At 50.1% G+C, this 27,087-nt stretch overlaps 1 protein-coding gene across 1 annotated transcript in view; it reads left to right on the top strand.

Annotated features, from left to right (window-relative positions):
* Positions 1-27,087, top strand: part of foxn3 (forkhead box N3) — a 33,087-nt gene extending 6,000 nt beyond the window's left edge. The window contains exons 2-4 of the mRNA XM_076977614.1: positions 6,021-6,088; positions 20,669-20,777; positions 23,560-27,087. Of these exons, the coding sequence (XP_076833729.1) occupies positions 6,022-6,088; positions 20,669-20,777; positions 23,560-24,049 (666 nt within the window). The 5' untranslated portion in view covers position 6,021 and the 3' untranslated portion in view covers positions 24,050-27,087. The remainder of the gene's footprint in view (positions 1-6,020; positions 6,089-20,668; positions 20,778-23,559) is intronic.

Raw genomic sequence — 27,087 nt, 5'->3', positions numbered from 1 at the left:
TCATTGTGTGGCGGACACTGGTGTTTGTTTGGCTGATCCCTGAAACACCAGGAGCTTCTTAGGTGAAGCGGGCTGCTACACACATTAATTCATCACATTCACACAAAGGTCTCACTGAAACAAGCTTAGAAGTCCATTATGGTGAGGCCTTGCCAAAAATCAAGTTGTTGTTGTTTTACATTCAGGTCAGGGTGGGGGGAAAGTTCAAAGAGCACCAGCGGGTGGTTTCTTAGCTCTGGGAATTTCCTCTTCCCAAGTTTGCAAGATACTGTCCCGAAATTCCTTCCACTAATTGTATGCAGTGTCCACAGGCTCTGTGGCCTTGAGAATAGCCCTATTGTGAACGGTCAGCCCAGAAGCGGAGTACAGAAAGAGAGCACAGCTCCTCAGGACAAAATGAAAATGTGAAAATGTACAAAAAATAAAAGTGGCTGGGATTGAACCGGCACTGGCACCAATTAGTGTCTAGATTAGGTAAAGAGGATTGTGACTGCAGGGGTAAAGAGAGAAAGTAGTGGCCAATAGGATTTGAAATGAGATTATGGAATCACGTCAAGGAGCAAAGCTTTTGTTTGCAAATCAATTCAGCGGTGCTGCCCGACTTGGTGCACCAGGCTGGTCCGTTGGGGCTGTGTGCATCGGTGGGTTCGGGGTGGGGGGGGGGTAAATACGCAGGGCATACAACAGTCAGTCCCACCAGGATTTCGCGGGCCTTTTTTGTGATTGTTGCGGGCTAAAATGTTTGATGTTGCGGGTGTTTTTTTTTAAAATTGCGATGGAAGTTGCGGTGTGTTTTTGCTTTTTTGTGAGTACATTACAATAGGGAGTAAATGTTGTATGGTTTCCTCTATTTAGTAGTCCATTTTAATTATCTATTTACCTATTTATTCAAGGTTGGCAACTTTTCAAGATCGCTTGAAGTGAGATTTGAACCTGGAGGGGGTGGCGAACATTAATTGTTGACCGGGGGGGCGGGGTTAGCAAACGTAAGTTGTTACCGGGCGGCCTGTAAAATGGACACAAATTAAGTATTATATCGAGATCGATCGCCAGTGGTTGGCGCCAGAGCGAACTAGTAACTCATAGATATGGATCAGAGATAAATAAACTTTAGCCTATCTCTGACTTTAAACTTTATTTCAGTTTAAAGTTTAAACTTATAAACTTTATCTCAGACCCTCGCCCAGTGACTTCGCGGGCTACCGTTGCATTGTGGGGAATGTAGTGTTTGTGCGTGCAAAACACCATCGGGCGGCTGTGGCCTGCGGGCCGGTTCTAATAGTAATTAAATATCATCCAGGGGGCCATAGATAATCAATTCGCGGGTCGGATCTGGACAGTTTATCCCCGCTTTCATGTAGTGTACTGGGATACTACTTTTCCCGATCTTTTTGCCGTTATTTTCGTCGCTCATGCTGCTTTCAGTCTGCTCCTATTGAACGTATATACGGAAGTAAGGCGGGAGTTTGTCGACGTCACATCAAGACGACATCAGTGATTGGTCAAATTTGCGGGAAAGTTGCGGTGATTGGCTGAAGTTGCAACACTGCCCTGAATTCGCGGGGTTTGCTTGAAGTTGCGTTGAAGTTGCAAATCGCAACATCGCGACTTTCTGGAGGGTCTGAACAGTAAGGCTGCTGTCACTGGCACATGTGGTTCCCATGAAAAGACAGAAAGCCCTGAGCATGTCTGGTGTTCAGCCATCAACACAAGTGTTCCCATTCTCACCTACCACTGCCTAACACCAACGCCAGCTCTGGCTCTATACACACATACACACTCCACCCAGCCCCACACATACACACTCCACCCAGCCCCACATACACACTCCACCCAGCCCCACATACACACTCCACCCAGCCCCACACATATACACTCCACCCAGCCCCACATACACACTCCACCCAGCCCTATATACACACTCCACCCTGCCCCACATACACACTCCACCCAGCCCCACATACACACTCCACCCAGCCCCACATACACACTCCACCCAGCCCCACATACACACTCCACCCTGCCCCACATACACACTCCACCCAGCCCCACATACACACTCCACCCAGCCCTATATACACACTCCACCCTGCCCCACATACACACTCCACCCAGCCCTATATACACACTCCACCCAGCCCCACATACACACTCCACCCAGCCCCACACATACACACTCCACCCAGCCCCACATACACACTCCACCCAGCCCCACATACACACTCCACCCTGCCCCACATACACACTCCACCCAGCCCCACATACACACTCCACCCAGCCCCACATACACACTCCACCCTGCCCCACATACACACTCCACCCAGCCCCACATACACACTCCACCCTGCCCCACACACACACTCCACCCTGCCCCACATACACACTCCACCCTGCCCTATATACACACTCCACCCAGCCCCACATACACACTCCACCCTGCCCCACATACACACTCCACCCAGCCCCACACATACACACTCCACCCAGCCCCACATACACACTCCACCCAGCCCCACACATACACACTCCACCCAGCCCTATATACACACTCCACCCAGCCCCACATACACACTCCACCCAGCCCCACATACACACTCCACCCAGCCCCACACATACACACTCCACCCAGCCCTATATACACACTCCACCCTGCCCCACATACACACTCCACCCAGCCCCACATACACACTCCACCCAGCCCTACATACACACTCCACCCAGCCCCACATACACACTCCACCCAGCCCCACATACACACTCCACCCAGCCCCACATACACACTCCACCCAGCCCCACACATACACACTCCACCCAGCCCCACATACACACTCCACCCAGCCCCACATACACACTCCACCCAGCCCCACACATACACACTCCACCCAGCCCCACATACACACTCCACCCAGCCCCACATATACACTCCACCCAGCCCCACATACACACTCCACCCAGCCCCACATACACACTCCACCCAGCCCCACATACACACTCCACCCAGCCCCACATACACACTCCACCCAGCCCTATATACACACTCCACCCAGCCCTATATACACACTCCACCCAGCCCCACACATACACACTCCACCCTGCCCCACATACACACTCCACCCAGCCCTATATACACACTCCACCCAGCCCCACATACACACTCCACCCAGCCCCACACATACACACTCCACCCAGCCCCACATACACACTCCACCCAGCCCCACATACACACTCCACCCAGCCCCACACATACACACTCCACCCAGCCCCACATACACACTCCACCCAGCCCCACATACACACTCCACCCAGCCCCACATACACACTCCACCCAGCCCTATATACACACTCCACCCAGCCCCACATACACACTCCACCCAGCCCTATATACACACTCCACCCAGCCCCACATACACACTCCACCCTGCTCCTCCATGCTCTGGTCCTGACCCCACCTCTCCCCACTATCTAGTCGTGTTTGGCCTGCTTCCCCTCCAGAGCGTCTCTGTGCTGCTGATCTCGTAGCAACAGTAGCGCTGCACATTATATTACAGTTTCATTGTTCTCCCTCCACATGTATCAAATCTGTCCAAACCCAGGGCCCGGTAACAGGGCCCGGTAACTGCGGCCACAGAACCCGCTCTGCTCTACGGAGTTCAGCACGTGGACGTCTAATAACAATAAAAAGCTGTTTGCTGGTTTGTTTTGTTTTTTGTCCTTGCAGCTGATTAAAAAAGTGTTTGGGTCGTCTATCACGAGGCATGTGGTGTCCATGGCAACACATACCATAGGTGAAACCTGATGCAAAACACATGTTCTTTTGGAATATAAACAGTGTTCGGGACTCCTGAACGCTCTGTGTGTGTGTGTGTGAGTGTGTGTGTGTGTGTGTGTGTGTGTGTGTATGCATGTGTAAGTGTGTTCAGTTGCATGCGCACGCGCGTGTATGTGTGTATATGTGTGTGTGTGTGTGTGTGTGAGTGTGTGTGTGTGTGTATGCATGTGTAAGTGTGTTCAGTTGCATGCACACGCGTGTGCGTGTGTGTGTGTGTGTGTGTGAGTGTGTGTGTGTGTGTATGCATGTGTAAGTGTGTTCAGTTGCATGCACACGCGTGTGTGTGTGTGTATATGTGTGTGTGTGTGTGTGTGTGCGTGTGTGTGTGTGTGTGTGTATATGCATGTGTAAGTGTGTTCAGTTGCATGTGCACGCGTGTGTGTGTGTGTGTATATGTGTGTGTTGTGTTTGTGCGCATGTGTGTGTGTGTGTGTGTGTGTATGCATGTGTAAGTGTGTTCAGTTGCATGCACACGCGTGTGTGTGTGTGTATATGTGTGTGTGTGTGTGTGTGTGTGTGTGTGTGTATGTGTGTGTGTGTGTGTGTGTGTGTGTGTGTATGCATGTGTAAGTGTGTTCAGTTGCATGCGCACGCGTGTGTGTATATGTGTGTGTTGTGTTTGTGCGTGTGTGAGGGCGTGTGTGTGTGTGTGATAGATAGGGAGGATGAGAGAGAGATGGTGGGGGCAGGGTAAACTCAGCACTTCAGGGAGCAGACGATGGTCCCACATACTTCAGCTAACAGAGCCTCCATTCCAGCAGAAGCAGGAGTGAGAGTATCGCTTAAATCAACACCAGCTACGCTCGCCTCTCCTGAGGCTGCCCAGAAGGGTCAGAACATACAGAGGACATCAGAAAGTCGAGCTAAGCTAACAGGAAGTTCACTTTAACACATGGTCTCTCGTGTGTGTGTGTGTCGCGGAGCACTCCAGGACGGAACGATTTAGTACCTGGGCCAGCAGTGCATACACACTGTACCTGTTTTCAGGTGTAAGGATGTAACGGTTTATAAGTTGGAGATGTTTTAGTTGCTAGGCGACAATTATGCTAATGAGGTTGTGCGTCTCAAGTTGTGTCAGAGGTGTACAGAGAGATTTTTTTTTGGTCATTCTCCAAGGACAACATAAAACCAAAACAAAACCAGCCATGTAACGAAAGAAAATGAGGAGCTTCTACTTCCCCTCGCAGTCAGCTGTTGGAGACCTCCAGGTCAGACCCTGGGCGTGTGACAAGCTGAAGGAGGGGGAGGGGGGGATTGTAGGGGTGACCCTGCAGGTCGGGCCGGGTGCCGCTGAGCCCACCGTCACACCGAGCTCTTATCACCGCCGCGATACGGCGACCTCACTGCAGAACGCCAGCTCCCGCACCGTTTCCTTTGCATACATCGCCGATTTCGACGTGTCACGGAATGCGGTCGGATTGCGTTCTGTTAACGACGTGTCAGGAGCCCGGAACCAAAAACAGCAGACGTTTTAAAACCCTTGTTGCGAACGTGGCTTTTTCAGCAGATTTACAAAGCCAGCAGGAAATAAAAAAACAAAACCCGATAGTTTTCCCCAGGGCCCGAGAGCACTGAGGGGTGACTCGGTACTCCTGGACGCCGAGTTAATTTCAGCGGAATGACCAGTGCGGGGTGTAATTCGGCCTGAAGAGAGCCCCACTGTGCCACGCCGCGCCACACTGCACACCAACACATCAGCAAGCTTGTCATTTGCACCGAGTAAAAGCAATGATTAACTCCACTACGGGTCCGTCTCGGAAATATAATGTAATGACAGGCTTACTGTGTGATGGCGTCCAGACACGGCGTGTCGTGTGGCTAAACGCTGTGGTTATAAACGTGAGACTCCTCTGTGCCTGAGCGAGTTCTTCCTCTTCCTTTACGTCTTTTACCTTTTCTTATTTTTGTTACCTGTCTCCTATATTACGCTTCATTTTATCCACTTTATTCCGTTATATTTAGTCATTATGCATTTCAGTTAAACTTGTATAGTTGTACTTTTTAAAATTAAGTCGGTTTGTACTTTTTGTTCGCAAAGCACTTTGAATGGCCTTGTGTGTGAAATGTGCTATATAAACACACTTGCCTTGCCAGTCTCTGTGTGGCTCTGCCAGTGTGTCTAGGTACGTGTGTGTGTAGTGTACATCAATATAACATCTCTTTGTTTTCATGTTGTGTTTTCACCCCTCAGCATGTCCAGTCCTCCAATTTGGCCAGGAAGTCCCTTCTACAGAAAACACAAGGGAGTCCTCCTACAAGGTAGTGTGAACCACCTTCTACTGCGTCTCCCCCCCCCTCTCTCTCTCTTTGTCTCTCTCTCTCTCTCTCTCTCTCTCTCTCTCTCTCTCTATCTGTCTATCTATCTTTCTCACTCTCCTGTAGACTTCAGGAAAGTCTACTAAATCTGGACCTGAGTTCCTGATTCACTTCAAAGCAGCTAGAACAAGGCATCTTGGCGTTGTTTGCATGCTCTTTAGACAATCGTCTGTAAGCAACAAAAGACTTACACTGGAGCACCTGGCTGACTCATAAAGGAATTATTGCTGTGGGTATTTTATGGTTGTTATGCTTGTAAAGAAAGCTGCTCCAAATCTGAATCAAATTTTCCTGCTTTCACTTTTATGCCATTTGTGGATTTGGTTGGCATCTCCCATTTGTTCCTCTCTCACTGTAATCCAGCGGAATTTCCTCCCGCTCTATGGAGACATGTCAGACACTCAGAAGGGGCTTATCTACAAATCGTCACTGTGCAGTTTTCATTTGACTAGATCATCCATAATCTGGGCCCCGACCGGCGTGCGCTAACGCCGAGCAGCAGTCGCCATGGTACCGGGTGTCGAGTGGCTTTGGGTTTTTTTTTTTTTCTTCCAAGCACAAAGTCTCTGTTTTGTTTTTAAAAAGTGAACTAAGGACACACGCAAAGTTACAAGTAAAAGACTAAAGTGATATTTCTTAAATCATAATAATTAGAAATGTAATGTGGATGATTCTTGCCTGTAGCCATTAGAGGTTGTTCGTCATTACATTGTAGTTGTACTATTGTGCTGTATTTATCTGGGACACTAGAGTTTTTATAGGCTCAGTATGAATACATATCTACTAACTGAGCAGTCTTTAAATCTGGCTCACGTCCTGAAGTGTCTTGTGCAGTGGTCATAAGATTCTCCCTCGCTGCATTTTAGAGTCCTAGACCTACAAGCTGCTCTTCGTAGAAGGGAAAATCTGAATAAGCACATTTGATCTATAATTAATTTGTCGGTATTGGAAATTCATTTTTATCCCAGCGAACATATGGGACGTTGATTGATGGCCCGAATCGATTTTGCTCACAGGCTGTTTACATCACCAACTTCCTAATTTGAGTTGTTCTGAGTGAAACGTTTCTGAGGTGCATTTCTTCTGTCCTTGTTCCTGAAATGTTTGATTCCCTCCACTAATATTTTTGATAACTCTCATGCATGAAATTTAATTAACCTGTGGGCATTTAGCAGTCTCTAATAGATGTCTTCTGTCAGAACTGTTTTGATGAATATGATCCATAATTGAGATCTTTATAGTCGACGGCAGACACCCACTCAGTGTAGTAATGAGGAAGGTTTTATACTACAGGCTCATACTGTATACATATTGATTGATATGTATACGGTATAGGCATTTAGATCTTATTATCTGATACCAATTTGACTAAGAAGAACCAACTCCTACATGACACTTTACTACATGACACTTTACTGCATAAGGCAACTGTTCTGTGTTTGATATACTAGTATTAGAATCGTGCTTTAACATTTTTGAGGTTATTGCGGTTCTGGATCGAACTAAATGGCGATCTCAACAGTCACTGAAGGTATTTTGAAATAGTCAGCTCTGAACATGTCCCGGCCTGTTCACATCAGTCCCACAAACCGAACTCTTCATAACTCCAAACATAACGAAGCTAACAAACTCATGAATAATCGCTTCTTTGATATACGGCTCGTTGTCTTACGCGGTTCCTCGAAGACAGGAGAATGGTTTTGGTAGTAATGGGGAATGAGAGAATGTGCATGTCTGAATACGAAATAACCAAGCAGCGCTGAATATGAAACAAACTGCTCATTTGTGTGTCGTTTCCTCAGCCACTCGGGCTAAATCCTTGCTGTCTCTCCCGCACACTCGAGCGGCCCTCTCAAGGGCCTTAGTAGCATCGCGCTAATCCGGCGCGCCGTGCAGGGCTCGCTCTTCAGTCAGCCGCCTCTCGTGTTCGGCACCTTAATGTTAGTGAACCAGGCAGCCGAACCACACCGCCCGACCGCTCGGCTTTTAGGTTTCGTCTGTTACACCTTTTCCAGCGTTCTTACACACCAAAGGCCGAGAGGGCAAAAGACAAAGAAATAGCGGATTTGTGTTAATGAATTACTCGTTGAAACACTTTGTGGGAATAACGTTAATTGCAAGCTCTCTCTTCGTATAATTAGAGGACGGGTAACGGATGTCGGTGCGCCGCCGTAGACGGTGAGGTGTTTGCACGGCACGTGTCGGTGGAAGCGTGTCCTCGTGCCGAAGCTAAGTATCTCTGCACTCAGCAGATGTCCCTCCCACGCACGTGGCAGCCGGTGCAGGTGCTTCCTGGGCCCCTGCCGCTTCCCCACGCGCCATATAATATCACAGCCACAAAGGAGTTTACAAAACACTCCGCTAACTGCCAATTACAGCGAGCAAGCCACCGCCTGCACAGACGCCTCCCTGAAACCCTCTAAAGGTGCCGTTCCCACGAGGTTGTAATGAACGTCGAGTGTGTATATGAGAGATATCATAGAGGATAGCGAGCATATAAATACGTTTGACCAAGAGCAAGTCGTACCTTTTCTTTTCTCCTGATCTATCTTTCTGTCTGTCTGTTTATCTGGCTGGCTAACTACCCAGCCAGACACAGTATACTTAACAACTTATAAGAAACCCATACACACCGACACGCCACACACCTCTTACGCGCACACACGCACACCCAGTCAGTCGCTGCTCTTAGATGTAGCAGTGAGAGCTAAGCACCTCTCACCTCTCGCTCAGTTTCCAGCAGGTCGGGATTGATGTGGGGATTGATGTGGGGATTGTGGAAGCCCTTTTTCACACCCTGTGAAAAGCCATCCAAATAAACCCCTCCCTGCGTTCTTCTATCCTGTTCTTTTCTGTTCTCTCTCTCTCTCTCTCTCTCTCTCTCTCTCTCTCTCTCTCTCTCTCTCTCTCTCTCTCTCTCTCTCCCCGCCCGCCCCCTTCATGTCGAGTGCCGCCTCGCGAGTTCGAAGGCTGCCGTATAGCCGCGCCCGGATCAGGACCGGCGCGAGACTCTGCCTCTGGCCTGCGTGGGTGTCTGGAGGTGCGTGGATATCAGAGCGCTGCTTCATCAGAGCACAGCGAGGGCAGAGCCGCGCTCTTTGTTCCCTCTACATCTGGACCAGGCCTGGGGAGCTGCAGTAAACAAACCCAGTGAGATACGAGGGAGCGCTCACCGCCGCCACGGCCTTCGTGTGTCTCAGCCTCGCTTAGGCTAAGTGCAGGAGGCGCACGGCTGTTTTCCCGGGACGCTAAGAACAATGGAGGAGGAGGAGGTGGAGGAGGAAGAGGAGGAGGAGAAGGAGACGCCTGGAGCGCGTGGAGGAAACGGCGTCTCCTGCGGCCCCCTGCCCGCGAGGGAGTGACCTCACTAGCCATTAGCAGCTGTCTCTGCTCTGCATGTTGTCTACTCAATCATTCAGAGCCAATTTGACCAGGATGCTTTAAAGCAAACCAGCCTGGGCGCACACACACACACACACACACACACACACACACACACACACACACGTACACACATCGCTGATCATGCTACTGCAGGTCCGGTGTTTAGAGAATGGTTTTAATGTCTGGACAGCCAGACGGCGCACACGGGGTCAGAGGAACACAACACTTAAAGCGCTGGCAGGCTTTTAACTCTGAGTGCTTAAAAACACGAGCACAGACCAGCAGGAGCTGAATCAGCTGGTGTGCTGGCCAGGGCAGCGTTAATGAGGACTGGATTCCTTCAGCTCATAACAGCGCCACCTTGTGACTCAACCTGTTTACCTACTCCAGACTGCAGACGCCTCGATTCTCTCTCTCTCTCTCTCTCTCTCTCTCTCTCTCTCTCTCTCTCTCTCTCTCTCTCTCTCTCTCTCTCTCGTCATGCGTCCAGCACTTTGAAGATGACGTCTGATTAGAAACGCAGCCGTGATGCAACTGGTCATCACTGTTGAGTTGCACATCTTTAACAGCTTGAAACTGCAGTCGTCTGCTTGAAGAGCAGAAAGACCGTCAGGGCTGGACGGAGTTGTGGAACTCTTTCTGTAGTGCTTTTCACACCGTATTATTCTCAGGGCCTGGAAGTGGGTGGTGGAGAGAGTGTCTCCTACAACACCACCCCCACCACCACCTCTCACAATCCTCCTCTTATCTCCTCTTTGTTAAACAACAGTCGCAATGGACATGACGTGGAATACATTTTGCTTTTGTGTGTGTGTGTGTGTGTGAGCACGTGTGTGTGTGTGAGCACGTGTGTGTGTGTGTGTGTCAGAGTACATGTGTGTGTAGGATTGTGTGTGTGTGTGTGTGTGTGTGTGTGTGAGTGCGCACGTGTGTGTGTGTGTGTGTGAATGCGTGTGTGTGAGTGCGTGTGTGTGAGTGCGTGTGTGTGAGTGCGTGTGTGTGAGTGCGTGTGTGTGTGAGTGTGTGTGTGTGTGTGAGTGCGCACGTGTGTGTGAGTGCGCACGTGTGTGTGAGTGTGAGTGTGTGTGTGTGAGTGTGTGTGTGTGTGTGTGTGTGTGTGTGTGTGAGTGCGTGTGTGTGTGTGTTGTGTGTGTGTGTGTGTGTGTGTGTGTGTGAGTGCGTGTGTGTGTGTGTGTGGGTGTGTGTGTGTGTGTGTGTGTGTGTGTGTGTGTGAGTGCGCACGTGTGTGTGTGTGTGTGTGTGTGTGTGAGTGCGTGTGTGTGTGTGTGTGTGTGTGTGTGTGTTTCTGTTCTTGGCCCTTTTCATTCTTTGCACAGCTCTTCCCTCAATACAGTTTTTTCAGGTTATCGATCATGTCATCTCCTAGCATCTCTGTTGTCTGGGAGTAGATTTAAGTAACACTTATCGTATTAGCCAGTAAAAGGGCTCTTCTTTCATGTCACTTTCCTGTGCTGTGACCAGCTAAATGAACAATAAACGCCTTCATTGAGAGCCACTTCCATTGGTCAGTGCAGGTCTGTGGGCCTGATCCCAACAGTCCTGCCGCACACAACACCTTTCTCCTCCTTCCCGATCAGCGGGGAGACCTGATAAATGGGCTCTTGCCTGAGCTGTTGTGCTACTGTTGTTTCAAACCGCCATCTGTCCCGAAACCTATTTCTGGGAGAGAGAGAGAGAGAAAGAAAGAGAGAGAGAGCAAGAAAGAAACAGAGTGGGGAACAGAGATAGGATAAAGAGCGTTGTCAAGACAGTGACATCACCTGGCTCCTCGGGTGGTGGGTGTAAAGTCATTTTCCAAAGCGTCTCTTTCCCCTCCTCTTGCTTTATGGCACTGAAGTTGCAGCGTGAGTCAGACGGGTGACACAGAAGTCACATTGAAATGTCTTCATTTGGCCTGCAGCGCGTCTCCGCTGGAGATAGTGGGGTCTGCACTAATAGCTACACGGTTCTCATGGGGCTGTGTCTGGGGAGAGCTTGTCCTCACCAAAGGTGAATTCCATGACAATCATTCCACCATGTGCACAGCCAATTTAAAGAATATATTGGCTCTCTCCTCCTGACCTGTATATTTGAATATTCACTGATTGCCTGTGGGCCCAGACTCTATCAGGAGGGTCGCATGTTGAACTCTCTTCACCCTGGGGAGGCAGGGGTGCGCATGTTCACACACACACACACACACACACACACACACACACACACACACACACACACACACACACGTGCGCAGACTGCCCCCGCCTGCATTGTTTCTTCTCTTGCTTCTCGGACGATTTGAACGTGGGTGTATCATCTTGAGGAGCAAATTGAAATTGTCGGGGGAGGGGGGGGGGGCGTGGCTCATGCTAATTGCTTAACGGAGTGTGTAAAGTCGATTGAGTGCCGCTGTCGCACCGCTGTCTGCCACGAGGCCTTCTCCTCCACCGCCGCATGTCCGCTGATTTTTCCGCACACCCCCACCCATCCCACCCTCCGCTCCCTGGTGGAGGTGGTGTAGCGGACCCCCACCCTCCGCTCCCTGGTGGAGGTGGTGTAGCGGACCCCCACCCTCCGCTCCCTGGTGGAGGTGGTGTAGCGGACCCCCACCCTTCGCTCCCTGGTGGAGGTGGTGTAGCGGACCCCCACCCTCCGCTCCCTGGTGGAGGTGGTGTAGCGGACCCCCACCCTCCGCTCCCTGGTGGAGGTGGTGTAGCGGACCCCCACCCTCCGCTCCCTGGTGGAGGTGGTGTAGCGGACCCCCACCCTCCGCTCCCTGGTGGAGGTGGTGTAGCGGACCCCCACCCTCCGCTCCCTGGTGGAGGTGGTGTAGCGGACCCCCACCCTTCGCTCCCTGGTGGAGGTGGTGTAGCGGACCCCCACCCTCCGCTCCCTGGTGGAGGTGGTGTAGCGGACCCCCACCCTTCGCTCCCTGGTGGAGGTGGTGTCGCGGACCCCCACCCTCCGCTCCCTGGTGGAGGTGGTGTAGCGGACCCCCACCCTCCGCTCCCTGGTGGAGGTGGTGTAGCGGACCCCCACCCTCCGCTCCCTGGTGGAGGTGGTGTCGCGGACCCCCACCCTCCGCTCCCTGGTGGAGGTGGTGTAGCGGACCCCCACCCTCCGCTCCCTGGTGGAGGTGGTGTAGCGGACCCCCACCCTCCGCTCCCTGGTGGAGGTGGTGTAGCGGACCCCCACCCTCCGCTCCCTGGTGGAGGTGGTGTAGCGGACCCCCACCCTCCGCTCCCTGGTGGAGGTGGTGTAGCGGACCCCCACCCTCCGCTCCCTGGTGGAGGTGGTGTAGCGGACCCCCACCCTCCGCTCCCTGGTGGAGGTGGTGTCGCGGACCCCCACCCGGCCCCCGCATGCCTCTCCCCTCAGGTTAGCCGGGGCCAGGTGTGCGGGGTCTCCTGGCGACAGCTATGCCGAGCTGTTACCCCCACTCAGGTGGGCAGTAAAGTCTGCCCCGGGCCCCGCACTGCCTCTAGGACTCAAACACAGGCCCATCTGTTTATGACTCTACTCAGCTCAGCACTGTTGGACTCTTTCCCTATGTTTTTTCCTTCCACTCTGCATTCCTCTCTCTCTCTCTCTCTCTCACTCACTTTTCCCCAGTTACTTCTATAAATAGCAGCTGAAGTCAGAGGCTCTGCATTATAATATTACAAAGTCAGAAGGGGGAGGGGATGTGTGTGAGCTGGTTTGTGTGTATGTTTGTGTAAGACCTTCTGTGTGTGCGAGTGGGTATGGGTGTCTGCATATATGGGTTGATGAGTGGAACGTGTGTGTGTGTGTGTGTGTGTGTGTGTGTGTGTGTGTGTGTGTGTGTGTATGTGTGTGTCACCTGTTCTGATTTTTATTGGTGGCAGTAAGCAGTTTCCTGCTTTAACTCCGCCTCACACCACGTCTTTAACTCCGCCTCACACCACATCTTTAACTCCGCCTCACACCCCGTCTTTAACTCCGCCTCACACCCCGTCCTTAACTCCGCCTCACACCCCGTCTTTAACTCCGCCTCACACCCCGTCTTAAACTCCGCCTCACACCCCGTCTTTAACTCCGCCTCACACCCCGTCTTTAACTCCGCCTCACACCCTGTATTTAACTCCGCCTCACACCCCGTCTTTAACTCCGCCTCACACCCCGTCTTTAACTCCGCCTCACACCCCGTCCTTACCTCCGCCTCACACCCCGTCTTTAACTCCGCCTCACACCCCGTCTTTAACTCCGCCTCACACCCCGTATTTAACTCCGCCTCACACCCCGTCTTTAACTCCGCCTCACACCCCGTCTTTAACTCCGCCTCACACCCCGTCTTTAACTCCGCCTAACACCCCGTCTTTAACTCCGCCTCACACCCCGTCTTTAACTCCGCCTAACACCACATATTTAACTCCGCCTCACACCACATATTTAACTCCGTCTCACACCCCGTCTTTAACTCCGCCTCACACCCCGTCTTTAACTCCGCCTCACACTCCATGCCGCTCTGAAGGATGTGGAACGCAAGTGGTTGTCATGACGATGGCAAAGCCCAACCCCCCCGGGTGGGGGAGCGGAAACGTCGGGCAGCCACGCTGGCTGATGCCTTCAGAGCGCGGCAACAATGGAGAACTCACCATGCCTCTTAAAGACCCTCTCAATTATTCATCCACAACCCAGCAGGCTGCCACCAAAGCCCATTTTAGAAAGGAGAAAAAAACAGAAGACACCGCAAAAAATTACAATAGATTATGATGTCTGGCACCTGATATATATAAGCATATACAGTATATAAACATATACACTGTATATGTATTTTACATGCATACATATTTTACGTGTATGGGTGTGTGTGGATGTGTGTGTGTGTGTGTGTGTGTATGTGGGTGTAGGTGGGTGTGTGTGTGTGTGTGTGTGCGTGTGTGCGTGTGTGTGCGCGTGTGTGTGTATGTGGGTGTATATGTGGATGTGTGAATGTGTGTGTGTGTGTGTGTGTGTGTGTGTGTGTGTGTGTGTGTGTGGGTGTATATGTGGATGTGTGAATGTGTGTGTGTGTGTGTGTGTGTGTGTGTGTGTGTGTGTGTGTGTGTGTGTGTGTGTGTGTAGGTAGTGGAGATAGTGGGTCAGTGTGGGCACGCTGCACTCATACGTGATCCTGCCTTATCCTGCATAAGGAAAGCTGCTTTGCACAGGGTCTCATTATCTCCTGGTGCCCCAGAGGCAAGAAGCAGCCTGCTAGGCTCTCTCAGTCATCCCCTCCGCCCAGCTGCCCCTCTCCTTCAGAGTGAGATCATAACTAAGGAGTCCAAGTGTTTGGCTGTAGCTCTGCGTGCTGGTTCTGGCCCGTTTGGGTCCCCCTGCTGGTCTACTCTCGCCGTGCCCTTCCTCACACGCCTGTAAAGTTTGAGCCGGCCCCTACTCTTTCCCGTGCATGTGCATGTGAAACCCTCCCCAGGGTTTTATAAGAACGCACATGTGGGCGTTCCCGGATCTGGGGGCGGAGTTAAGGCGGACTGAAACAAAGTGGCCCTGCTAGGTGGCTTGTTACCAGTGACAGCGCAGGACTCATTTAGCAGCTAATGTGGCGGGCGCGAGACCCTAATCTGCCAGCGTTCCTGCAGGCTGTGCATTAGCGCAGCTCCCGCTGGGGGAGCCGGAGGGACCCGGGTCCCACCCAGGACCGCACGATGTGGCCCGGCTCTGGGTCTCCCTGCACCCCCACCGAAGGGCCTTCTGTCGGGGGGGGCGCTGCAGCTACAAAAGGGGCTTTGGTCCCCTGAAAACGAAGTCTCACCAGTGACTGCGTGCTTTCTGTTTTTAGTCCATGCTCGGTTTCCTGTGGAGCGTCTAATGCTCTCCCTGCTATGGGAATAAGACACATAATAACACCTCCGTGAAAACAGCCTCTGAAAGAATTGGTTTGGTAGTCTCTCCCCCTCTCTCTTCCCCTCTCCCCCTCTCTCTCCCTCTCTTCCCCTCTTCCCTTCTCTCTCCCTCTCTCCCGCTCTGTCTGTCTCGTTCTCCGAGTGTTGCGCAGGATATCGACTCGTCGTGAGCACGGTATTTTGGGAAGGCATTTCATGTTATTAACTGCACAATTAAACCAGTCATTATTACAAACAAGCAACTCCCTGTCCACATCGTTATAAAATGGTAATTGACCTATTGCAGTGTTTTTCCCCCCCAGTGGAAGCGTTCTCAGTTTTGCTTAGCCGGGCTAGCCGCCTGCCGCGTCCTCCCCCGTGAGCTCCGACTGGAGCGGGAAACTCGTTCGATTCTCAGTACAAGAGAAGGAGGAGGACGATCTTTTAATGAGACTTATCTACAAGTGTCTCTGTTCAAGGATGAAAGAATAATTTGGGGCCATGATTATATCATCAATTACGACGATGGTAGAATAATAACGTTAATCATTGTTGTTATTATTATTATTATTGAACATCTACAGGTCATTGGAAAAGGAATCCACGTAACGCTGTTTTAATTTGAGTGTTTGTTGTGGGATTAAGAGACTCCGGTTCTATCACTGCGGCGGTGTGTGTTTGTTTGGCTAAACACCTGTTGTGTTTCCGTGTCACTTAAAAGGCTGAAGCGGCCGCCACTGAAGTGCACCGACACTGAAGGGCTGTTCATTTCGCTCTCATAAGCGCTCACTAAAAGCACATCAGACGCCTGCGCCGGGGCTAACGGCGGGTTTCGACTCGCTGCGTAATAGATTTGCGTCTGCACGTGCGTTATCATCAGTCGGGCACATTTGCGTGCCTGTGAAATCAAAGGTTCGCTCTCGCGACGAGCACCGTGGCTCGTGCTGCCGGTGGGCCTGCCTCTCGTTAACCGACACCAGCTCGCGTGGGAGGATGGAGCGTAGTTGGGCCGGGCCAGGTGGGCAACAGCAAAGCAAACGAGGTGGCTGCCGTCTACATAACCCCGGGCGCAGTGTGCGGGAAGATGGGAGGGGCCTGAGATAAATGTGGGAGGGGCCTGAGCGAGATGGTGAGAGAGACCTGCGAGAGTTTGTGGGAGGAGCCTGAGAGATTGTGGGAGGGGCCTGAGCTTCGATTTCAGTTTATCCCAAAAACTGTGTTTTTTTTCAGGAAGATCTGGAATCAAACGTCCCCCTCTCAATGTTTGATTGGCTTTGTATACACAACTATGGGAGCCTTAAAGTACGGCCTGCTTGAAGGAGGTCTGAGGAACACAGAGAGAGAGAGAATAAGTTAATCTACATGGTATGTCTCTGGTGGGAGATCTTACAGCATCCTGCGCTGAATCCATCATCGTAACTGAGCAGTTAGCATGCCGTGGTGACGCGGTGCTCAAGGTGCAGCTCGTGACCGGACTATGGCCATTGGATCTATTGGCTGCATCAGCCATTTAATTCATCCTAATGTTGTCATTCATCACGTGGAAATATTTGAGCAGAAAACTGATTTCGCCCCCATCCTGTCGTCCTTCTGGGGAAAGAATTAAGCTAAACGTGCTGGCTTAATTTGCCCACCAGCAAGTGCCAGAGTTTACAGAATGCAGGGAATTTGTCATCTGTACACCCTGTCATTTTCATTTTCTTTTCCGCGGCGCGTTTCTCTCTCTCTCTCTCTCTCTCTCTTTTTCCCACTATTTTTCTTAGGGTTTACGGTGGAGGACAAAGTAGAGGAGAAATCCAGTGATCAGAAGCGTTTGGATGCAGAACGCATGTGCGCTGCCCGATTCATCTCTGTGATACGTCTATGGATGTATCTCACCATGAGGTCCAGCCGCAGTTCATCTGAATTCTCCGTGCCGCACGGATCATATATATTCAAGGCCCCCAGCAGGAAGTGCAGTCTGATCTCAGACCAGCCCGGGAGGCTTAGTCTGCAGCCCGGTGGATGGCCGGACACAACTGGGAGCAGTGAGTGACCACACAGCCAAAACCCAAGCAACAGGAAGAAACAGAGGCAACTGTATCATCGTGACGAATTTAACAAATTTTCTTCTTCTTCTTCTGTTGCTGGTTTGCGGCTCTTTCGAATATTTGGCAGAGATGCATTCTGGGTCGGCTCAGTGGTTTTATAGGTCACGGGCTTGACCACCAATCAAGAACTGATTTGCTTAAGGGTGTATTGGTCAAAATAAGCCTGGCTAAATCGACCTGACTTCAGTGTGTTCAGTCAGTCCAATTCATCATTTTAAGTCAAACAAAAATGCGCTTTTTCAAAACACACTCTGATTTCCCTTCAAAGATGTGCCTCTGTGCTTTGTACTTCGGGAAGACAAGCCCTGTGTGATCACTAACCAAGGTGCCAGATTTCTACACACTCAAAAATATGTTGATCTTTCTGTGCCAGACCGTCTTCTGCTAAGTGGTGCAGCCACTTCTCCATCTTGGGGCAGACTCCCGTCTCTCCGTACGGTGGCCGCAGACGGTCCGCACCCTCCCTGGCGATGCGGAAGGCTCACGCCTGTGATACTGGGGCCGTGAGTGAGGTGGTGGGGTGTGTTGGGGCTACCTCCCGAAAAAGAAACCACTCTGCTTACGGTGTTGGAAACAAACGCGCTCCATACACAGACCCCGACCCCCGACCCCCGACCCCCGACCCCCGACCCCGACCCCGCGCTTGCCTGTGTGGAAACAAAAGCCCAGAGTCCTCGCCACCCCCTCAAAGACAGCGGCTCCATTACAGAGACATCTTAAGATGCTCCAAGAGACACTGTTCACCTAAGGAGCGTGCCCTGTCACCAGAGCTCAAACCTGATCAGCGCTCAGGCAATACAGGTCGTTCACATGCACCTAAGCACCGATGAATCAGACCCACAGGTGAAGCAGTTTAAGGAAAGCCACTGTGTAAAGTTATATTCGTCTCAAAGATATTCTCATTCTGATTGTTTTCTGCTATGTACCGTCCTCCTGCTGGACAAACAGTGGCCAGACAGCTGTACATCACGGTGGTGTTATGAATTTAAAAACAAGCACAAACATCAAATTTTTCTTTTTTGCACCTTAAAAAAGACGTGATAGAAAAGAGTCAGTACTGAGCTAGGCACAAAAGGACAGTGATAATTGATAATTGTTCAAAGAAGGATATATATATAGATCTTCTTTATATATACTGTATAGGAGAGGGGAGGGGGGCCAGAGGGGGGGGGGGGGGGGGGTTCAGTAAAAGATGCTGTGCCTTGGAGATTGATGTTATGGGGGCTCTGTTTCCAAGGCCATCTGCCCAGGACATTAATACGCTTGAGAGGAAGAGGATAGAGACTGAAAATGGCCCTGTGGCACGGACACTCCCCCAGTACTGCACGAGCCGAGAAAGAAAGAAAGAGAGAGAGAGAGTTAGGGAGAGAGAGTTAGGGAGAGAGACCCCTTTCACAGCGTGCGTCTGTGAACACAAGCCCATGTCTTCTATGACTTGTTTAGTCCCCTGTTGTTACGCGATGACTGTCCCAGTACATTACCAGCGGACGGTCCCACTGTAGCTGTGTGTGACCGCTGATGTGGACCCAACATTCTACTTGCTGTAAAAGAACTTGAAGGAGGGCACATGTTCACAAACAAAAACCTCTCCACTCCCCCCACACCGAACCCCCCAGGGATCACCGTTGCATTTTGCTTCCTCATGCTGATTCTGATTCTTGGGTCAGTGGACTCGCATGAAGCCGCGGGTCCAGTGGGGTGAGCTGACGATGTGCGCCCCCCCCCCCCCCCCGCTCCTTATGGGACGGGCAGGTGTCCCTCCATGTGTCCGCTCAGCATACTCACTCGGCTGGGCCCTTGAGGTGGGGGTCTCCCTGGTCCAGCGAGGTAGGGGGGCAGTTTTGGGTGTGTGTGCTGGTGATGGGGGGCAGTTTTGCCAGTGCAGCTGTTCTCAACATCGCAGCCGTCTGACTCGTCACCTAGCCACGTTCTGGAACTGTAGCTTACATGGGGTGGGGGGGGATGGATGGGGGGGGGGGGGGGGGGGTTGCCAAGGCAACAATGCTCCTGCCTAATGGGCAGAGGAGTGTGCTGGATTCTGAGCGGATAGTCACTTCCATCCTTTATCCACGTTTGCCATCTGCTTTCAATCAGAGTCCATTTCCTGCACGGAGCGAGACGTTGCCCCGTGCTGAGATCAACAAAGGAGAGGACCTGTCAAGTCTGTTTAGGTCTGCTCTTAGGCCCAAAATGGGACTTTCTCCCATTCCCGCTCCACCGTGGCGGAAGCTGGTGGACGTTTCTGATGGCTGTTTGATAAATGAAGGCTTCACTGAAGCTCGTGAGATTTCAGACGACGAAGCGATTCGGATGCGCGGCTGAAGGTGCATTTTTAACGGCCTCGCCCAAACAGAAGCGCGCGGTGGCGGGGGCCGTCTCTCGCGTCTAATAGATCCCGACGTAGGCGCCGGCGTCTCCACGACGCGTTTGACTGGCGTTGAGACGTTGGCGCTCTGCGAGTAGAACGTTGGGGCGGAGCCGCTCCTGTGGGGTACGCGTCAATCACGCCACTCTGCACCACTCAGCAAACTCCACCGGCTGATTCAGAAACTCCAGCGAATCACGCCGCTCCATATTCCTGCTGCCGTTCTCCGGCTTATTGACTTTCTGATTCTCCTTCTAGGGCACCGTATGCACTTCTCCCGGGTTTTGCTCCTCAAGGATTTGTGAGAGAAAGGGAGCCGTGTCTCTCACCACCTCTAAGATGCCATGATCAGCTATTTTTAAACAGGAATAGTTTTTTTTTTTTTTGGGGGGGGGGGGGGGGGGGGGGGGGGTTCTTCTTCTCTCTGTGTACTTGTTCAAAATGTGTGCTTGTGATGTGAAGAGATGAGATAAAAGTTATTTAACAGGATGCACTAATGAGGCTCAGATTGTTTGGGCCATGACGATCAAATATGGTGCAGTAGCTTTTAAAATGAATCAATATTTTCCTCATCCGCTGATTTCCTGTGTAGAACGCATTACTGTCGACTACGCTTGGCCTGTCTGTTTATGAGCAACATTCATCATTACGCCATCTGGGAGTCCTGATGAACAACATGCACTCACATGCTACAATATTTGTACGGGGTGATGGTGTCCATGGGTGTGGGTGTGTCTGTGTGTGTGTGTGTGTGTGTGTGTGTGTGTGTGTGTGTGTGTGTGTGTGTGAGAGAGAGAGACCCTCGCATGCACATTAATGATTTTTTCCCGTCTTTCCTCCACAGTCCCTCAGGGAGTGATCCATAACGGCGCTCGTATGATGAGCCAGGGCCTCTTCCCAGGAATCCGACCCCTTCCCATCAGCCCCGTTGGCAGCCGAACGGCCTCAGTCAGGTCAGTCCTTCCGCTGTTCACCTTTGACCTCTTCCACCACTCACGGGAACACCCTTTAGAACCTAGAAGGCATTTCTATAGGGTTCTAGAGTCCCCCCCACATGCTGTTATATTCTAAAGCCTTTTCACTTACGTCCAATCCCGTGTTCCACTACAACCGGGCCTTCCATAAACAGATGCTCTCCTTGTAAGTCAAGCCCAAGTCCCGGTGCTGTGGTGAGTGATGGTTCACATACAGTAATTATTTAATGGACTGTGAGTGGTGTGGGTGGACTGCCTTTAACTTGCAAAAACGTTCTGAAGCACGGGTTACTGGAGCAGGTCCTTACTGATTTCAGCATCCTGGCTTGTGGATCGTTGGTTCCATGCATGCTGTCAAAGATCAGTTGATCCTGTGTGCAAAGGTCTATGGTCACAGAGCAAAGCATTTTAGAACACAGTGTTCCGAGTGACAGAGAAAACATCAGAGTTGCCAAGTTGAAACAGGTCCATGGAGAAACAGGTGTGGACAAGCTGTGTGTGTGTGTGTGTGAGTGTGTGAGTGTGTGAGTGTGTGTGTGTGTGTGTGTGTGTGTGTGTGTGTGTGTGTGTGTGTGTGTGTGTGTGTGTGTGTGTGTGCGTGTGTGTGTGTGTGTGCGTGTATGTGTGTGTGTGTGTGTGCATCCGTGCGTGCATGTTTGTTGTGTGAGTGTGTCTTGTGTGAGTGTGCGTGCGTGTGTTGTGTGTGTGTGTTGTGTGAGTGTGTGTGTGCCTCAAGGCCTGTAGGTGTGCACATTGGATACCCTTTATCCAGAAACTCAATCACTACCTTGATACAGACATTTCACTGTAACATGCCTCTGCGAATAATAACATAACCCATCTTAATGGAACCTGTGACCTTCACACACGCACACACACACACACACACACACACACACAGGGCACCGAGACGGTTACACACATATCTAATATACTGTCTGTTAACAAGCTGGCTGACGGACTGGGCTGTGGGCAGCAGGGCTCTGACTCCCGTCCCACTGACATGAGTGACGCTACATTTAGACATTAATAATTGAGTCCATTTTCTTATCCTGCTGTGAGTCATATGCACCAGCGAGGCAGGATATGGAAGAGCTCGGAGGTTAATTTCCATTTCATCGTGGCGAACATTAGCAGGAAGACAACCGCCCCTACGCCGGTTCCGGAATCCCGCACGGCCCCCGGCCGGCCGGCCCCCGCCGATGGCTTCGCCGATCTGGCCCGGTTTTCCGTTGACGGGGGACGTAAATGGGAATGTTCGCGCTCCTTTGCCGTTTCCTCGTATTACTCCGCCACTGAAAATCAGAGCGTTTTGTAATCCACCTCCATTAATTAGTTTTATAATAGCGTTGTTGGTCAGCCGGAGAGGCACTCCAGGGCTGAAGTGTGTTTCAGCGCTACGAGAAGCTTTAATTGAATTAGCTCATGACTCACAGTGGACTGCACAGTCGACTGGGCACAATCCACGTTGCTGTGGCTCCTGTAGATAATGTACGCGTTGGCTTTACTGGGTGGCACTCAAATATCTTAAGTAAGTGGACACGCCACATCTTTCACTGCTGGTGGTGGAGTTAGGAAGCCTTTAATATACCTGAAATATAAAAACACATTAACTTCCTCAGAATTAGCAGCCGGGATTAACCAGACATAATGCATTTTGTAGTAATGAGTTCCCTTTCAGACGGAAGTATAAAGATGCCTAAATCAGTGCTGTTCATATAACTGTAAATAGGGGGAAAGCTACTTAAAGTTAGATCTCCAAAGTTATACTGTCTCCTCGATGTTTAGAGCAATGGTTTCTATTTACATTAACATTAAAGCATTCTCTAGACACTCTTTTCAAGAGTAACTTACATAATGCATTCACCGAACCTCTCAGCTATATATTAGGCAGATTATCATTAAGGTTAAACCCTGTCAGAGAGAATAAGCACCAAAATATACTGTATTTATATATTTATACTGTAAAATATACTCTATTTATGTAAATAAGTGCAGGGTCATGGATTAATCAGTTAAACCAGAGAAGCTCTGAGCAGGGGCATGTTGCGGAGGAGGGAGTGTCTTTGTGGACTGGTGGTGTCCACTGAGATATCTCTACATGGAGCCCAAAATCGCCAGAGATGACCCAGTTTGTCAGTAGGCCAGTAACAGCCCAGCACAACAATCCCAGCAAAACCCACGTTACGCCGTGTGGATTTGTCCCAACGTTAGGGACTGGGTCTGGGACACACTGGGAGAAGCAGACATAGCAAGGCCCTCGTCTCCTAAACCACGGACCCTGACACAGAGACAGATCTTTCAGCATGACGCTGAACCCCAGCCACATAGCTAGAAGTACAGGTGTTCCAGGACCTGCTGTGGCCTAGTTTGAGTATGACCTGAATCCAGCAAGAGGCTGGACACTGACCATGATGTCGAGAGATGTCCCGTAGGCTTGGCCAGCTTCTCAAAGGGTCAAAGGTTGCCAACATTGCCACATCCGAGAGGCAATTTTTTAGCCCTCCACCTAAATACTAAGAAATGCAAAAAAATAAAAATGAATACTTAGAAATGCAAAACATTTTGTGATTTTAATGAACTGTTTTTGTTCTATGTGTTTGCCACTTTAAATGTAAATGTAAATGCTAAATAAGTCCCCCCACAAGACCACGGTACACGACGCTACACCTGCAGACCATGTTAGGAAGTGTGTGTGATGTTGCCCTCTTCAGAAATGACAACGCTAACCAAGTGACGTATCCTTCCGCTGTGTAACTAGGTCAGTCCTGGCCGGCTGCAGGATACGCAGCGACAGCGAGCCGTCCTGCGACTCGCCCCTGGTCAGCAGCGACCCCAAGGAGGACCACAACTACAGCTTCGCCAAAACTACCGGCTCGGCGCCCGGGGAGCCCGGCCCGGATGCCTGCGGCCAGGCGTGCTTCCACGGCAACGAGACCGCCAGCGACGCAGAGGAAGCGGACAAGGGCAAGATGAAGAAAGAGCCCAAGGAATGGCCCGTAGACGCGCTGGCGCTGACCCAACACAAGAAGCGTCAGCACTTGGCGAAGGCCAAACAGAGAGTGGCCAGTGACACGCTGCCCTTGAAAAAGAGGCGTACGGAGAAGCCTCCGGAAAGCGATGACGAAGAGATGAAGGAGGCCGCGGGGTCTCTGCTCCACCTGGCTGGCGTCAGGGCCTGTTTGAACAATATCACCAACCGGACGGCCAAAGGCCAGAAAGAGCAAAAAGAGTCAATGAAAAATAATTGACTGTGTTATGAGAAAGAAAAAAAAAAACATCACTTTTAATAGAATTTACTATTTTTTTCCAGGACATCAGGTGAATTCTACTGATTTGTGGCAATATCAACAATCACTTTGTTTTCCTATTGTTATTGGTATTGTTATTGAGGGTTCTTTATTTTCGCTCTTGTTCTTTTAAAGGAGATTAAAGCCATAGCAAAAAAACCTTTTTAAGATATTTAGGTAATTCAGTAACGGGTTTTATTTGGCTAATATTAACCTAAAAGTGATTGACATAACCAGATACTGCCCCCCTCCCGCATTTATGCATTACCCAACTAGCTTAGAGAGCTGACAGGAAATGACATCGCCAGTAATCACCATGTAATGTGTGATGCAGCTACGCGGAGCGTGGTGTAGGGCCCCGCCCTGGCCCCGCCCTTTTAGACGGAGGACCCGGTGGGTGGTGGCAGAAGGGCGGCAGCAGGGCGGAGCCAACGACGCCGCAGTTGTCGGGTGGCTGAAGGAAGCCCCGCCCCCTCCACCAGCCCGACACTAATGGTCCTCATGACCACTCCTCCGCTTGCCACTCCTCCGCTTGGATTGCCGTAGCTACCGCTCACTGAACTCCGCCCCTAATCAACTCTAAGCCAAAAGGCTTTTTGGGCAAAAATAATAGACTGTATAATATAACATATATTTACCATATGTATTCTTTAGAACTCCCCGTGTCCTTCCCAAAGCAATTCAAATGAGTGATATTGTTCTCATGAAGTAAATGAAATAGGGATGTTTCTGTTGGGGCACAATAAATCCCACAGCCTAAAAACCATAACCTGAAACCTGAGAAAGACGCTACGAAACCTGCCAGTTGTATTTTGGTGATAAACAAAATAATGAGATGACTGTGGAATTGTTTTGTGGAAAATTATATTTTGTTCAGTTTTGTTGATTTGTTTGCATTTTTAATTTTGAGGTTTTTTTTTCCTAACCCTCATGATGTAATAAGCAATTTCATCCAGTCAGGATAACACTGTATAAAAGTTCCACTAGACCTTTTACTTTCTTAATTTAAGCAATGTAGCCAGCAGGATTTTCCAAATCGTGTTGCATGGGTTCTGTAAAGAAAAAGAAAAAACTTTTTTTTTTATTCAAAAGTTCATGTAAGGTAAATAATGTATTTAGCATGGAGCATGAATTATTTTCATATAAATATAGATCCTAGGGAACAAAGACACCGCCTCTAATTTCTATGCCCATAGGCCTAGAGTCACCTTTGTTGTTTTGTCTTAATTTGATTGGACGTCTTCATCGTATTGTTTTGAAGCAGGCATATAAAGAATAACCTTCTTCAGGGACAAACTGACTGTTGGGCAACACTCTGTGCAATATGGGGGCTTCACCTTCTGTGTTGGGCTGTCAGCGGTGGGATTCTGTACTCGGTACCAGCCACGCTCCGCCCCCTCGATCAGTACTGCTCCAGTGTTTGTGAGCTCAGCTCAGTCGATGTTCGTGTCAGTAAGGAGAACTTGGTAGTGAGTGTCGCTCCTTGGCTCCTCCTCCAGCTCCACCTCCAGCCCCTCCTCCGGTCCCTCCCCCAGCTCCTCCTCCTCTGGCCCTTCCCCGAGCTCCTCCTCCAGCCCCTCCCCCAGCTCCGCCTCCGGCTTTGCGCCTGTGTTTTGGCCCATGTTGTGCTCCACGCGTCTGTGCCAGTGGGGTTTTATTTGGGGGGAAGGGGGGTGTCTTCCATGTATGAAGCACAGGACTCCAGTCCAAACAGTGATACACACTCATATCTTCTCTCTAGGCTTGCATTGTAGCACTGTTCAGGTCAATGATCAGTATTAAAATACACACACACACACACACCCAATAAAATAAAATGGAAAAAGATGTTAAAGTAGGCAACACCAGAGCATGATAAACGCTACTGCATATATTTTACTAAATTCCACCGGATTGCACTTTTAATAATTTTAATTTTAGGTAATGTTCTTACCTTTTAATATAAGTTTGATTTTTAAAGTTCAGTGCCAAAGCCTGTAATAACTTTATATACAGCAAAATGGCCAACACATACTTGATAATACTATGTGAGACAAACTTGTCAGTGAGTTGTAGCATTTCTGTCAATTACCCATGTATAATACTACATCTTAATCATATCGATATCACATTATTTGCTGTAAATTGCTCATGGAGGTGTTTTCCATATCATACAGTCTTTTTCTTCCATGGTGAGCATTTCTATTCAAATGTCTATAGTGTGTTGAACGTCATCTGGACCATTAGTGAGTACTGTTGTGACCTCTCTGGTTGGCATGCCTGCTCTGATCCTACATGTATATGAAATTCATCTCCACGTCCTTCCCCACCAATATGAACTTTGTTAGCGGGAACGGTGAGGCGATGCAGAGAGGGCCGTGGCACACGTGTGCTCCTCCTTCGCCCCAGTCCTCCATTGCTGAGAACGGAGGAGAACCAGTAGCAGAAAAGGCAACGGCTCGTTTGGCCTCTCTTGGTGAGCGGCGGAAGAAGGCGATGCTCACTACGTAACCTTTCCCTTCGGTTCTGTGCAGCAGGACCAGGCTGCGAAGGACTGGCGACGTGAGTGGAGGTGCTCGTTAATGTGTTGACCCGAGCCAGTAAGGGGTCGTCTTGTTTTGCCGTGGGATTTTTATTATTTTTTGTTTGTTTGTTTTTTTTTGTCATTGTTTTTGTTCAGAAGGTTCTTGTTAATTGCCACTTTAACAATAATTTTGGCAATCTTCATTTTTAATTATTATTTTAAAGGGGAGAGTAAAGGAGTCCATTTGAGTCCATTTCGAGGTCTGATGGCATGTACACCTAACTAAAGTGTCAATATGGAGGCATACCTGCACTCTGTATTTCTTTAATGTGTAATCATATTGCCAAAGACAATTTCATCAATATGTAAATATCACTTTGTCCATTACTATAAAAAGGTTAGTTTTATTTTTTTTGGTTTGTTTATCCAACCTTCCATCAAGTTTCTGTGCTGTATTGTCTTCCAGTTGCAATAAAAAAAAGAGTTGCAAAGGTAA

Source organism: Brachyhypopomus gauderio, chromosome 17 (genome assembly GCF_052324685.1).
Source record: "Brachyhypopomus gauderio isolate BG-103 chromosome 17, BGAUD_0.2, whole genome shotgun sequence".
NCBI lineage: Eukaryota > Metazoa > Chordata > Actinopteri > Gymnotiformes > Hypopomidae > Brachyhypopomus > Brachyhypopomus gauderio.
The sequence above is the reverse complement of the archived record's forward strand: the minus strand, read 5'-3'. Positions and strand labels throughout refer to the sequence as shown.